The sequence below is a fragment of the Strongylocentrotus purpuratus genome, unplaced genomic scaffold, assembly GCF_000002235.5.
Source record: "Strongylocentrotus purpuratus isolate Spur 01 unplaced genomic scaffold, Spur_5.0 spur5_scaffold_7, whole genome shotgun sequence".
NCBI lineage: Eukaryota > Metazoa > Echinodermata > Echinoidea > Camarodonta > Strongylocentrotidae > Strongylocentrotus > Strongylocentrotus purpuratus.
In genome coordinates, this window is record NW_022145613.1 from 37317202 (window position 1) to 37333538 (window position 16337).

Genomic DNA, 16337 nt, shown 5'->3' on the forward strand with positions numbered 1-16337 from the left:
TTATGTTGAATTTGAGTCTAATTTTGGATGTTAAAATTATAGTTTCAAAAGTATTGGTGAATTCAATTTTGGTTACAAACTGATCAATCCTTTATGGATGATTTACGTTTTACCTTCATTAAATATTATTCGAAATATAATTCAAAACATAAAATACACAGTTTACACTTTGGATGCTTCACTTCTCTGCCCAATGGCTTGTTTGTCACGCTTGCAATTAGGCACAAAACAATAGGCACCAATTGACAGAAGGATTGCTTTTTGCAGCACAATGGTTATTAACAATTTCTAGTCTTTAAGAGCTCTATGACAAACCTTTTAACACTGGTATAGATAATCTTTTAATGGACACATTTTATGAGTCTTGAAGCTTTAGGTATATCTGTCCTACTATAAATACAATGTAGAACAGGGAGATTATAATGTGATAAATAAAGAGTCAAGAACAAAATTAGCTAGGAAACGGCTGACACGTATAGTTGTAATATTGCTCAAACAAAGTTTCATAAACTTGAGTACGTTGTAAAAGTTTATCTTGAGTTATGGTAATGACAATGCATAACAATTAAAAAAACTTGCACATAGTAATTTCAAATTGTCTATTAGTAGATTTGTAATTTATACCATTCTGTTATTAACAAACTAATATAATCTAAAATAATTAACAACTGCTGGAAAGGGATCCCTTGTGTAAGATGCTATGTTATGCATGTGGTCAGAAATACCAACTGGATTTCTTCACCTTTCTTTGCTTTTTACTTTAATATTATACATTTTCTACCAAATTTGTTTGTCCTATATCATGTAGTGTAATCTTAATTATTATCAATTAATATTGATTGACACCCCTGCAATTTGGATTGTTATATGATTAACTGATGTGCATCATTAACTCTTTGTGTAAGGGAACTGGTGGTTCTTATATTAAGCCAAGCAAATTCAGCAAATTCAGCAAATTCAGCAAATTCAGCACTCCCCAGATGAAGAGTGGAGCTTAATATTATTTGCTTAAAATGTTCTGGCTTTGCACATTTCTAGTACCTAGCAATTGGATAACTATGTTTTTTTTCTTAAAAAGCTCATTTCATTTAACCTACTGACTTCCTGGAAGGCTTAATTTAGGGAGGCTCTTGTATACCATTGGCAGATAGAAACCACTCCAAAAAACAAAATCATTTTGAAAAGAAAATCTGCAGGATTGGAGATTGCTTCAGTTGATTTCTTTTGAATGTTTTGTTCTTGAGCCTTTGATTAAATGTTGTGTTTTACTATCAATATCATTACCATAGATCTAGATTATGTTTGATAAATAATTGTTAATTTATTTCTCCAAATTTAATATATTTAATTTCCAGGACCACAGCATCAAATGATAACATTTATTCATAACGAACGCACAAAAAATGATGATGATAATAACAATACAAAAAAGATAAACATTGAAATTTAAAAAAATTATAATAACATCCAATGCGTGGATTGCCTAAAAGTAATATCGATTTTTGTTTAACGGCTCTCATTATTGGTTGTTGTTTAAAGATAAAGTTACCCTCCAATGAAAATACGTTCAGAAAATACCAGATTAAAGAACAGAATGTAGGCGAGACAAAGTAATCACTGGTGTCAATATGTATTACAACGTAGAGTGATGCATGTGGGCTATAATGTCACAGTTGATAAGAAAGGCCATCTAACTATATGTTATCTAAATAGCTATAAAACTGCAAAGGTGGATCATAAGTATAATAGTTATTAACCGCATGGCAGAAGAACTAAATGTCTGTCATTGTAATACACTTTCCTAACCATAGTTTGATGTTTTTGACAAGTGAATATTGACTAACATAGAATAATACACCTGGGACTGTGATATATATCACTATGTGGTGATAGACTCCACACCCATATCTGGATGACCTATGCTCTAATGTTGAGGCAATCGTTTGATGTCATGAGCGATTACACCATATGCATTGAGAAAAGGGCAGCACAGACCAGGACACTGGTTTACATAAGTGCGTGAATTAAAGGTTATATTGTGGTCATCCTGACTAACACCCCACCATGTTTATGGTTCCCCTTAACTTATTAACCAGGATAGAGCAATTTTTCCGGCCAAAGTGATTAATAAACACATTCCATAGAAATCCATTCAATTAAATTTCAATTAGAAAGTAAAATGTACTTCTTTGCTAAAAGTTTAAAAACTTCATTATAAAGTTATAAACTTTTAATTATTTCAGTTATGTAATTATTGTTTGAATGTTTTGCCCTCTGCTAATATTAACATTTATATCCTTTTGCTGTCCAAAGGAGATATATTTTTAAACGATTTTTTAAAATCAATCTTTCTAAATATACCTGAAGCAGACTGATTAAGATTAATGCCATGTCATTGATGCTTTAAAAAAAAGTTTTTTAAAGAATGATGGAATAACATAGTGAGCAAGAAGAAGAATTACAAATAAAGGCTTGATTATGGTAGTAAATGATATATTTTCTGATTAGGAGTGATTTCAGGAGTAAGGGAGGAATTTAGGTTTTTGAAAATTTGAGAAATTGGTATGTAATAATTGTAGCAAATACTTTTGAGATCATATGCTGCATATGACCATTACTTGTTATAGCTTCAAGTATAGCTTTTTTGGCTCCACTCCACTGTCGTCCTGTTTGAGATGGAAAAAAAATGGGCAGGAGAGGGGTTGTAGATTAAAAAATAAGATTGCATGGCAATTTAAGAGCAGCCGTGTGTATCTAGATAGCGATCATTGAGTGTTGGTGAAGGCATTGTTTAGGCTGGGCCCCCCTGCACTGTAGGCCAGGCCAGGGAAGCCAAGCCAAGCCCCAAGACTAGGCGGTATGTCGACCGCTATTTGTGGCATGTTTTAATACCCTGAGCTCCGTACTTAACCCACGGCTATACAAGTACATGGGGATAGGTACTACATGATGCGTCCCATACACAAATACACACAGGAGGCTGGCTTAACCAACGTATCATGTACATTTAAAAGGGGGAATGCATCCATTCAGAGGTTCAGAAAAGTTTGGCGAGTGACGTGTGATTGGGACATCTCTAATCATCATTCATCTTGACGTCATGTAGAAGTGGAATTTATCAACAAAGATTTCTTGGAATATAAATTCAATCTCAAAATATCTGTAGAATATTGCTGTAAATTTTATTATCTGCAGAATAAGCGATATAAGTTGTGCCTTTTCTGTAGCTGCTGGCTCCGTCTTTTTCTTTTTCTCCTGGAGCTATGAGGATGCCAGTGACCTGGCTGATTGGGGAGGGTTAGTAGACAAGATGGGTGTGCTTGTTATAGCGCTGTAATTCACGTTAAGTCTTTCCATCTGTATGGAACTCATCACTGTCTCTTGAAGAAGCTCTGGAAGATATTCCATCGCGGATGTAGTGCCTTGCCTACCGGAGTACGACCCACCCTGTTGTTTTGTCTATAGACTGTCAGGATTGTGAGGCTTTGAGGGTTAATGTTTGTGGTTGTATCTGAGAAGGAAGAAGGGGATCATGTCTTGGTTTTGAACACCTGGATTGTATTACTGAGTTGATTGACATGCTAGGAAAGCTAGCTTCTACAAGCAAGGATCCATGCTGCTACTCCGAGGGTGTCGAAACAAACAAATACATGCTTGTCAACTTCAGTGCATGTAATAGGAGTAAGTCATGATCAAATGTCATTTTATGTTTCATGTGAATACAGCTTATATATATTTCTATTTGAATGTTTTCTTGAAATAGTATACTAACACAAAATTATTAGTATCAATAAACAAACATTTATTCAAAACATGAACATTTAATATTTGGCAATCTATCAGTCTAAATGATTGAGACATTTATTGAGTTCTTATGCATTTGTAAACTGCTTTAAAAAAAACATGTAACGTTTGTTTTTATTTTTTTAAACATGGATTCTTAGACATGTGCATCGAAAATACACTCCCAGGAAAATATACCCTGTTGCAAAAAAAAACCCAATCCGGAATCATATCTTACGAGTTATCAAATTGAGTGACATGCATGTTACATATTTACATACACAGTATCCATCAACATTCTTCAATTTGTTTAAAACTTTAATTCATATTTTTAGAAACTTTAAATTAGTAACCATTCAGATAGCTATCCTCAGACTCATTCAGGGCAATATAAATATTGAGATTTATGCAGTTGTGAGGAGATAGACATTTTTTCTAAGATTAGTTTGTTTTGGGAAATTTTCTCAGGGGCTTCTTTTTCTTGAGGGGCATTGTAGGATGTTGGTTTCTAGATAGGTAATTGGGTAGTGGCTATCATTCAAGGGGTAGTTAGGTGGGGTAGATGTTGTGGAGGGGTCATTCTGGTGAATGTAGTTTGCCTAACATTGCTATTTATTCACAGAATTCCACATGGCAGCCCAGGGGCTGAATTACATGGATTTTACAAGGTGAAATGACATAAAGACAAAATGATTTACAATTTCATACATATACCATAGTAATACAATGATATGATAACATGAAAGAGAGAAATAGAGAGAGAGAGAGAGAGAGAGAGAGAGAGAGAAAGAAAGAGTGAAATCGAGAGACAAGACTGAAAGGAGAGAACAAGAAACAATGATATAGAGGCATAAGTGTAAAACATACTTCTCTGCTTGACTATAGTTTACATTCAGTATCTATGCTAGTATCTATTAGTACAGCACTATCTCTCAATCCACTGTATATCTATTGTTTTTGTTTTAGATGTAAACAAACAAGATGACATTTGTTTATTATTATTAGGTAATGTTTACATCTTATATTTACCATGATGAATGTATGTATTTATTTATCACTGCCTGTGATCAGTTTATTACAACGCTGTTTATATTTTGAAAATAATTATCTTGTCTAGATGTAAACATACTTGATGACTGTGTATCATGCAATTACTCTATGTTTTTTAGTTTTCCATGTTCTAGTAACATGTCCATGGGTTTCTATGATTAAGGAAATAAAGAGAATTGTCCTGCAAAGACAAATAGATGTTGTTAAGAAAAAAGAGAAATATACTGCATGTTCATCTTACTTAGATGTAAACATACTATCTTTGTATTCATTTAGCCCGTAGACACAAGAGAAAGATATAACATTTCAACGTAATATATACTGCTTACTAGGTGTAGAGAATACTTTTACTCATTTAGATCTTTTCAACAGTTATGTAATCTTTCTCTATTCTTGAGGGGACAATATTGGTATTATGATAAAAGATATACCCATTCAATTATTGCATATTCTTCTTGTATCTTCTTTTACTGGTTCTAATGAATTACTATGTGAAATTATAACACATTGATTTTTTTATATCAATAAACGTTATGAATTCAATTATACTTACCAATACAATTCGTTTCAGCTTCCAAACTCTTATCTATAGTAGATGTAAACTTATAAGATGAATGTTTGTCATATACTCATGTTGTCTGATCTTTATTTATTTCAAGCATTAACTACTTTTCATTTATTCAATTTTTAACTGTTTATCTTGTGTAGATGTAAACATGCTACTATTTTGTCTTCTTTCAGGTGTTATACCAAAAGTTTAACAAGGATAGCTATTAGTAGTTGATTTAAGGCATAGGTCATTTTTCAAAACTGTTTATGTTTTTTTTCTTTTAATTAGTTAATCACTATTTCTTTTATAGATTGTAAAGTGTAGAGTGTTGTCTCTGAAGAGGGATGCAAATGTGGAATTAGGAGTCGCTCTTTTCAAAACCATTTTACGAACCCTTATCTTGTGTAGATGTAAATTTATCAGATGACTGTTTGTCATGTTGTCATCTACTCTTTATCTATTTCAAGCATCAATTTCACCATTTCATTGAATTTTGAAAGTTTTTTTCCCCAAAATATGATTAAATGACTGTGTGTACCTCCTACTTATGCTTATCTTGTGTATATGTAAACATACTTTTTTATTTCTTTTTTTAAACATTGCACTTGCTGGGAATTTTGGGGAAATTGTTTTTACCCCAATGATGTGGGCTCTCTATATGCTTACCTCCTACATATCTATATTTTGTATATCTAAGCATACTAAATTTTCCTAAGATATTACACCAAAAAGTATAGCTATTTATATTTATTTTGAGGTATAGGTCATATTTTCCTTTTTTCAATTATTTATTTTATTTTTAATCACGACTTGTCACTGTTTATTATTTAGAATATTTCCCTAAAGAGGAAAGCAAGTGACCCTGTGATCACCTTCTTCAAATCTTTTTTACAGCTCAGTCTAGGTTGTTTTGAATTTTACCCTCCAATTATGGTATATTTATTTTTATGTCAAAGCATCAGTTCACATAATCATTTTCATCTAATTGTTTATATGTTGTATCCCAGGGTATCCCATGTTAGCATGACTGATACATAAATGCACTTATCTCTGCAAGTATCAGTTGGTACAACATTCTCTTCTTCAAATCTCTAGCCAGTATCTCAGAGAGATGTAAATATACATGGTGACAGCAATGCGATTTATCCTACATTGGAACTCTATCTATCTCTCTCTCTCTCTCTCTCTGTCACTTTCTCTGTCTGTGTCTCTGTCTGTGTCTCTGTTTGTGTCTGTGTCTTTGTCTCTTTCTCTTTTTGTTTCATCTCTTTAAACATAAATCTACTGAATGTCATCTCATACGGATGAAAACACCCCAAACTTGTTCTTGTAATAATGATCTGTATATTAAACTGTAAATTATCTAGCTTGTCTATAAATTCCCATGTACACATATAGAAGATTGATTGAAATACATTTTTGGTTCCAGGAAGATGCAGACAACAGCTGTGTTTACTTGATATACAATATTAAAGTAGGATAGGTGGTAGAAATGTCTTTGTTAGTTGTAAATTGTGTCAATATATTACATTTGTCTACAGTATACATTTTGAGTTGAAGAGGCCAATTGACCTAAATAGTGTGCAAGCCTCCATAGATCAAATCAGATTAGTATAAAGTTGATTTGACTGGTCCTCTAAATAGGGTTAACTAAAGGGTAGACTACTTGAAGTGAAGAGGAATGCTCTATTGTGTGCTTGTGGGGGGGGGGGGGGTTGAAAAATTATTTGGTTCATATTTTGACTGATGGAGGACAGAGAGTAAATGAAACAATAAATTTGATAGAAGAAAAAATTTGATAATATCGTCCCTATTTTCACGAAGTGACGGTAGTGAGGAAAATCATCACGCAAATTGTATGCGATTTTCCTCATGACAATCACTTCGTGAAAATAGGGACGATATGTGACATGGTCTTCACTAAGCTTCATTATACACAAAACAAACAATAAACAAACAAACAAAGTGTTTATGAGTGTCACATTCAGATTAATAGACTGACAAGTGACAGGATTTTCAAAGTACTTAAAGCCTGAAAGTCATTGCAGGCCTATTCTTTTAAGACTATAAATGATGCAACACAATTTCCTTTCATACGAAAGATTTACTCTTATTTTTTAAAGAAGTTTAGCACAAAGGGTAAATGCCAGAACACACAAAATTGTACAGTATATTGTGCATTAAGATCAGATCATCCATAAATTTAATAACAAAGAACACAATTTTGCTGGTTTGAAGGTTAGTGTGAGGTTTGGATAAAATGAAATCTTTGGTCAACCTCTTCACTTATCCCTGAATTTTGGTTAATTTCATGTTCACAATACAAAATTTAGACATCAGTCTACAACTTTACTTTGTTAAAGTTGACTTAAGACCAACCATAAGTTTAGGTTATAATCTAGTATACAGGCCCATTAATTCCAATTATCAATTTAACACTCATGAAACAGCCCACCCCCTGATGATGCAGTCTTGCTATGTAGTCCAATACTATAACAGATCCCCGAGCTGCACATCTGTGCATGTGTTAGCTCGGACAGTCATAAACCTGCAACATCTGCGTAACATAGATAATGTGCTTGCAGTGTGATAGATACGATAGGGCTTGAAGTTGAACTGGCCACATCCATCCATGACTATTTATAGTATGCATCAATGTGCCTTGCTGACAGCATTATGAACTATGCTGGCATCCAGGCCATACACTTAGAGTGCCACAGTGAAGAAGAAAAAACGGGGGCTCAGGGCGAATTAGCCCCGAAATGCCCAAAGGAGCCCCCAAAAGTAATAAAAGAGCCCCCAAAATTTGCATAGAGTTCAATGCAATACAAATTAAAGAGTGTTATTTTCATGCAAGCAAGCTTGAAAAGTAGCCCCTGAAATGTTTTAAGTATTTTTTTCCTTGGAGTGCCAAACCATTCCCCAACCTTTTGAGCAGTATTAATAATACTGTTGGGGTCAATATTGCACACATTTACTCAGGTCTTTCTTTCTTGAATTCCTCTTTCCTTCTGTTTGGAGCCAGAAGGTTGTTAACTCCTTTCATGCAACACAGAGCTAACAGTAGCATCTATCTAGCTCTGTACAAACACTGTTCTAATTAATGTCCATGTGTTATCATTTTAAACTTGCTTTGTGTTGTGTACATGTATGTCTGTTCATTTCCTCTATATTTTCCTCTTTCCCATTATCTCCTTTCCATCTTTCTTTTTCTCTGTTGTTTCCTTTCTTAGTAATTCTTCCTTTATTTCTTTCTCTTTTCTTGTTATTTTCTCTCTCTCATGCTTCCATTTTGTTGTCTCATGATAACATTATGTCCATCTCATTTATCTTTTGTACATAAAAATATGCACAAAAGCACAAAGACGTTAGTGTATGTTTATTTCTCCCTCAGCATTTGAAATTGGTTGTTCTGTTTTATACAAGTGTAAATTAATTGGATTCGAAATGATTTTTCACCAATACCTGAACATTTCTTCTTGTTTTAATTGACAGGGCAAAGAATAACAGTAAGCCAGCCGTCCCTACACCAGTAAAGAAACCAGAGAGGCATAAGATTCGTCATGGCGACAGCGGAGTTTACTCCATGGAGATGGATGATGATGTTCCTATAGGAGAAGGGAAACAAAAGGAAGAAAGCAAAATGAAAGGTAAATATTTGATAACTTTTGAAAGAAATTTTCATTTACTTGATTTTGAAAATGAGCATGAAATGAAAGGTTAATTTGCAATTAGTGTTATTCACTTAGACTGATTTCATATCCGCTGTTAGTGAGCTGATGCATATTGATGTCATGTTTTAGAGGTGTATCTCAAAATTTACAATGTCACTGGTGAGATAAATCTCAATATTTGCAGTCATAGCTGCATGTTTATTGCAAATTTTCAAATATGTAGTCTAAATAGGCTGCATGGAGTAATGAAGAAATTAAAATGTCAAAATTCAAATCAAAAGATGTCTTTTCCTTTTATACAGAATTACATATTCAGATTGACTGCGTACTGCTTCAGTGTAATTCTAGTGGCAAAATGGCAACATGTACATTTCTTGTTATGTTCTAGGCAGTATGGTGTTAATGTACACAATTTTGGTCCAACTTTTCTTTAAATGTAATGGTTTTGCAAAGAACAGATAAGAAAATAACTGGTATCCCTTGTGTATATGTAGAGTAAAAGAAAGGAAAATTTGAAAAAAATAAACTATCGCTGTCAAATACTATTAGTGTCCATACATCCACTTGCACTGCTTAGCCAGCATACAACAATAAGTTTCATTGCTCATCATAGATTACATGAGCAGTGTTGATATAGATATGACAGCTAGGATATGAGTTGACTACTTGATAGGTTGGTATTGGGCCAGGCGTAGCAGCGTTAAGCCTCTTGTCTTGCTGCTCGACCTAGCGGGCGCACTCTCCAAGACGGGGTCGGAATGCAAGGTCGGGATGCCTACACGCTGGGATAATACCTGCCAACAAATAATGGACTGGCATATAGGATCTCACTCTAAGCTCAAGATGGATTTGCATTGTTTTACGCCACATACTGATCTCCAGTCTAAAATCAATTTAGAGACAAATGTTATATGATCGTCTCAATATCCATGTAGGTATCTTTGTAAATGGATGATATGTATAGATAGAGTTTTCTTAAACATGGCCATTGAAAGCTAGCATTGCTAAATAATAAGTAAAATGTATTAAGGATAAGTGGGGTAAATTGTGGTTAATTCGATTTTATAGTCTCACTTATCTTACTTGCAGTGATATTGACTAGTATTTGAATAAGATTACTTGAAACATTTTAACATTTATCTAGATCCTTAATATTGTTTTCTGTGCATCTATATTTTTGCTAAACTTTCCAAGATCTTTCCTTGCCCCAAGTCCACCTTTTGAAATGTGTTCTTCCCTGCATGAATCACTACAAATGTTGTGTTGTAAACCTTTCCTTGTTGAGTTATACATAAATTGATCATTGATTTAGATATGACTGTAATTATGATACATCCTTAATGCCAGAGTTTTCCTACTGGAAAACATTCAATAAAAGAACCTTTGGTATCAACGATATGATGGATTCTTACTAAGTTGTATCTAAAATTTGATGAAATTATTGCTTTTCTGTATTTCTCTTTCTTTGGTTAAGACGAAGTTAGCTTAAAGGTGAACTCATCACCAACCTTCTAAACTCAAACATTGTTGTATAATTGATTGTTTTAAATGCTCTCATCTCTTTTTATGCGTGTGTGTGTGTACTAAAAAGACTAAATGTAGTATTTTGTGAATATATCATCAGCATTGTTAAAATCGTACATTTTTATAAATTTCATTGCCATCATCAGCATTATTTCTTCAGACTTTGTTTTAAATGTGACAATTTAAGGTGCTTTCCCTTTTTTATGTCTATGGAAAAAGAATCCAGCCCTATTAAAGCTAAATTTATCACCAGCATCATAAGACCAAACACAATTGTAAGTCTGCTTGCTTATCTCTTTATTAACCAACTGCCACATACACTGATGACAATTGTCAACTGTGGCAATAGAGGGTAAAAAGCTACTTGCCTTAATTTCTTCTCTTTTATTTCTTTTCTTTTCTTCATGTTTCTGCAGAAAAGAAGCCCGCCCCTAAGGTGAACACTTCACCAGCATCGTTCCTCTCCCAGGTGAGAGATGTGATGATCAAAGAAGGAAATGAGGTCCGGTTTGCTTGCCACATCTCAGGAGAACCCAAACCAACGGTATGCTCATATTATCTTCTTCTCTAGGGGTGGATCAAGAATGATGCTACCAGGGGAGGGGGAGGGGAGAGGGGGGGGGGGGGGTACATCAATTTAAAAAGATCTAAAACATAAGCAAGTTTATCAAATTTGTGCCAAAAATTGTTTCAAAATTAGAAAGGGGCACAAAATCAAATAGAGGATGGATTTTCTTTGGTGAACTTAAGAATTTTTAAAGGGGAACCATGGGTCTAGTTTTGCTCCCCCTGCTCCATTGCTGCTCTTCATACCTCAATTCTCATATAAATTTTTGTTGTGTTGATATTTTGCCCACGCTACTGTGGCCACGGTACATATACCCACAGTACATATACCATGTTACTACCATGGTAGTACCATCACAATTATTACGATACACTACTATGCTTAATTTTCTTGTTCAGGATCTTTGACATGACTTCATTCAGGATTTGGTCTTGACTTAAAGGGTTCTATAATGATCTTCAATAGACATGATGGTGCCTTAGTGTTCATGAAATAAATGCGCTATGGTACTTATTGTTTTTAGCGCTCCTAAATATTCAATATTATTATTATTATTTATTATTATAACTATAAAAGAGAAGATTTATGTTTCACCAACCACATACTTTTATCTTGCTTAGGCTTCAAAATTAAAAAGGAATTGATACTGTATGACTATGTGCTTTAAAGCCCATCTGTACTAGTGTACAGGAGGGATTAGGCCACCCTGCAAGGTCACTGGATAGGTGGTTATCTCATCAAATCAGCTCTCAATTAACATCAAAAAGAGGATCATTGGAGATCGATGGTCACCGATTAGGCATTGTTTGTTATATAGAGGGTGCAAGTAGCTATAAGTAGTGCAGTGGGCCTTGAAAGCCTGTATTAATGTACTTGTGAATATATTTGTGACAGAAATAACAATTTTGATGTCTTTAATTTGTTGTCATCTTCAACAGGTCAAATGGTTCCACAATAGCAAGAGAATTCACTCCACACATGATCCTAGGATAGTAGAGGACGGCTTCACCACTACCCTCACCATCTTCTCTGCTCAGCTGACCGACCTTGGAGAGTATTCCTGCGAGATCTACAATGGAAACGGAGAGAAGCAGACCAGCTCCGCCAAGCTCACCGTCCAACCAGAGAGGAAGAAGTCCTCAGGTCGGCCTCCAGAATTCATTGATTTCTTCAAGGACCTGTCAGTCTGTGAAGGTCAGGATGTAAACCTGGTCTGTAAGGTTCGAGGGACACCTACCCCCAAGGTCATATGGCTCTACAATCATCGCCCTATCCATGAGAGCGGTGACTTCAAATTCTACCATGAGAGTTTCAGTCACCGACTCCATATCGTGGAGGTCCTTCCCGAAGACGAGGGGGTGTACTCTTGCAAAGCCATTAATTCCCTTGGGGAGAAGCAGATCAGTGCTGAACTCTTTGTCGAGGAGCAAACCCAGGGGGTGGAAAGCAACAAAGGGCCGCATACTTCTGCACGCCCTTCGTTCCTTATACATGTGGAAGATGCAAAATGCTGGGAGGGGAAAGGCGTCACGTTTGACTGCAAGCTGACGGGGTTACCGGAGCCAGAGATTCAGTGGTACCATGATGGCAAAGAGATCGAAGCCTCCAACCAAGGCCACTATATCATTGACAGAGGAAACAACGGGAACTGCATGTTGATCATCCCACATGCTACAGTGTCTGATGCAGGAGAGTATGCATGTGTAGCAAAGAGCACCATTGGAACAGCTCACAGCATTGCTGAACTGGTAGTCATTGAAGGTAGGTTTTTCACGTACCATACTTTAAATTATCCTTGCTCTGTATCAGGGCTCAAATTAATTTTTTGTCCACGGGGGCTCTTCCAAAAAAAAAAGAGCCCCCGTGAGCCTTCTCACGGGGGTTCTTTTAGTACTGACGGGGGCTCTTTTTTAATACAAATTTCCTTTGATTTGGTACCCACGATACTCCAAAATTCTTTGTTATTTCATTATTATCATTAATAGTCGGCATTATATTTCCCTCTTACATCTTTACAAGTTATAACATGCAGCTAATGGTCAGATCTTCTCCCTCTGTACAAAATTTCTTGTCCAAGCCCGTATTCATTCGCCTCCTTGCCAACAAGTTTCCTTTGTACTAATTTTAGCTTTCGGTTGATTCACTGGTTGAGGTTCATTATTTGCTGCTCTTTTGGAATCTCCAGATTTCAGAGGATTCACGATTTTCACAACGAAAAACTTCTCCATGGGGCGGCAGCGTGCCAACAGTATACTACTGGCGCAGCTAGTATGACCACTGCTGACGGCCGCAGTACACTGCGAGCTTCCGTTGTTTGTACCCCATGGAGATGTGGATATGGGAGATATAGCGCATCTTGCGGCGAAAAAAAACGTTTATTTCTTTACAATATTGCAGCCTCTGGACACCGACAAATTCGAGCGACAAATCCTGCACGCTATCAAAATATAACCTCCATAGTTCCATGTCATTGGTTTAAGGTTTGAAAGTTGAAACTCAATATTGTGTGAAAGTTATAACAGAAAATATCGTCTTTATTTTATAATTCCACGGGGGCGATTTTTAATTTTGCTATCGCCCCCGTGAGCACTCTGACGGAAGCGATTGCGTAGCTCACGGGGGCGAATCGCCCACCGCCCCCGTGTATTTTGAGCGTTGCTCTGTATATAACCATGAAATGTACCTTGATGTTACAAAATGTAAGGATTATAAATGAGAAAAGATGGAAAACTAAACATATGCATAAAATATTTGAAACGCTATGGTATGTAATTCTTGTGCAACCTTTAAGGCCTATCTGTCAAAGACTGAAAATATAAATCATATAATGGTTCAATAGTATCATTACATCTGCATAGTAGAAAAAAACATAGTCTGAAAATCTTGAGGTCTTGGGTTTGAAACTGTATGGTCGTCTCATTTAGGTGAGGCAGTTATTTACCATATTGGATATACATTTACATGTAGCCCTTACGGATCAGACTCAATTATGTCCTGGTTGCTAAATGATCTTTACATAGAGGTGCAACACTCTGTAAAGAGCACAAATGTTGTAATTTGCTTTTTTTTCTTGTTGGAATTAATTAGATTTTTTCAATCACATGAGATGTTATTCTCACAGTTGTTTCAGTGATTCAAGTAACAAGCCATCACTGTCTTATATGCTGCCCTCTGTTGTTTAAGAGGTTTCCATCTTGCCACTACGCCATGGCATTCTTTTAGGTATTTGGTTTCATCTCTTGGATTTTTCTTCACTACCTCCTCTCGAGCTTGCCTGTCCATCATCTTGAATAATTTCCCTTTGACTTCTTTCTTTCTTTCCGAATAATTTTCGTTGTTGAAGTTTTCATGCTTTAAAAAAAAAAATTTGATGACAAACTGAAGAGGTCTTCAATTTACAAGCCTTTGGTTACCATGTCGGCCTCTGCATTTCCAAACATCTTTCCTTGTCTTTTTGTCTCTTCTTGTTCAGGTGCGAATTTGTACATTATGGCAAAATTTACGTAATTGTTGGCTCTTTATGATGCAAGTCATGTAGTACATTTATTTATTGTAAGTTTGTTTAATTTTTTGTGATTATCAACCATGCCCTGAACAAGCGGGCATCTTCTCAAAAACTATTTACCTGTAGGTGGGCATGGCTAAAATCACGACTCCAATTGACCAATCAGATGACTAGATTTATTCAACATACTAAAGAGAGGTATATAATGTTAGATATTGACCTGTTATGTAACCTTCACTAGACGATGTGTCATAAAACCAAACTTGACATTATCAGAACATTGTACGTGTCTGTATCAATATCCTTGAAGACTTAAGGGATAAGGTAACTTTGCCTGTGATTCTAAACAAATCTTGGATTTTGCTCATGCTGCAATCATAATTATAAACCTTTAGGTCAGAAATGAATCCCATGACTTTTACAAGCAAATTCAGCATGTTTGATAATTAAGATATTTTTGATTGGAATTCGAAATTTCAAAAACCGTTTTCCCAAAGGTTTTTTATAACACTGCAGTCTATTGGATGGTAAAACTAGTCACTCAAAGATTTTTACAAATTATTGAAGCACTTCATGATTATTTGAAGCGCATTTTTTTAGAGCTTCAATATTACACCATATCAGAGACACTGATAACTCATAGGGCCATGTATCTCAGATTTGCAAAACTGGAACATTGCTAAACAATGCCTTTAACAAGAACTTTGAACTGGCATTTATAAAGCAGACCTCCCCCCAATCCACATTACCAAAATACCTTTTAGAAGATTGATGATTTAGGATGACATGGGTTCTAGTCTGCTGCATATTGCTGCCTGGGATGGTTTGTTTTTCAACCATTCATCAAAACTTCTTGCGGTACGTAACACAGATGTGAATGTTCCCAGGAGCTAGCTGCCTGGTCTTGATCAGACAGATTAACCTTTCTGTATTCAGTGATGTATGCCAGTTTAGGACTGAAGTCTTAATCAATGGCACATAGGATACTAGCACCTTGATAATATCTTTATGGGCATCCAATGATTTATCTTTACTTTTAGATATTCACCTATGAACTCCTCCACCCCCCCCCAAAAAAAAAAGAAAAGGGGGAAGAAAATTTGATATAAATTACAATGGGTATAAGGCTGCAGTTTTTAAAAAAAGGTAAAGTTTTTAAAACTAGATACTCATTACAATTTATTTAATCACCAAGTTGGTTATCAGTGTCATCATTCTGTTTTACAGTGGTCTGATTAACACCTGACTTTTCTTCTGTTTAATCTAGAATCTGGGAATTGATTAAAAAAAAAAATAAGATTGACAATTTCAATATTAAGTTACCCAATAGGATGCAGAGATGAGAAAAGATATTTACTGTTTCACTATACACATGGACATATGCTAGTCTCTATACTTGTGTACCTGTTTATGGCCATTATCTTGCAAATTGCTGTTTACTTTTCATGTTTGTGGTATGCACTGCCCCAAACAAACAGATTGCTAATACCATGTGAAGTGGTCCCAACTGTGAAAAATAGTCGAGAATTGTTGTGAAGTCAAATACAATATGCAGATAAAGATGTCACAATGGTTCTGGTAGTAGGTTGATACTTCTGCTATGTTGACATAGTAACTGCAGTAGATGGAGTTTTTTCCTGTATGCATTCAGAGGTGTTTCTGTGATATTTTTTGGACTGTGGC

General features: G+C 35.3%; 1 protein-coding gene across 3 annotated transcripts in view; it reads left to right on the forward strand.

The window, feature by feature from the left end:
- LOC576983 (striated muscle preferentially expressed protein kinase) overlaps positions 1-16337 on the forward strand; it is a 76977-nt gene that overhangs the window by 15435 nt on the left and 45205 nt on the right. For 2 of the 3 annotated variants that reach the window (XM_030974215.1, XM_030974216.1), the window contains exons 4-6: positions 8879-9033; positions 10998-11125; positions 12088-12910. In XM_030974215.1, coding sequence (XP_030830075.1) covers positions 8879-9033; positions 10998-11125; positions 12088-12910 — 1106 coding nt within the window. Of the gene's footprint in view, positions 1-3477; positions 3682-8878; positions 9034-10997; positions 11126-12087; positions 12911-16337 lie in introns of those variants that run through there. The other variant, XM_030974217.1, reaches the window with a different exon arrangement.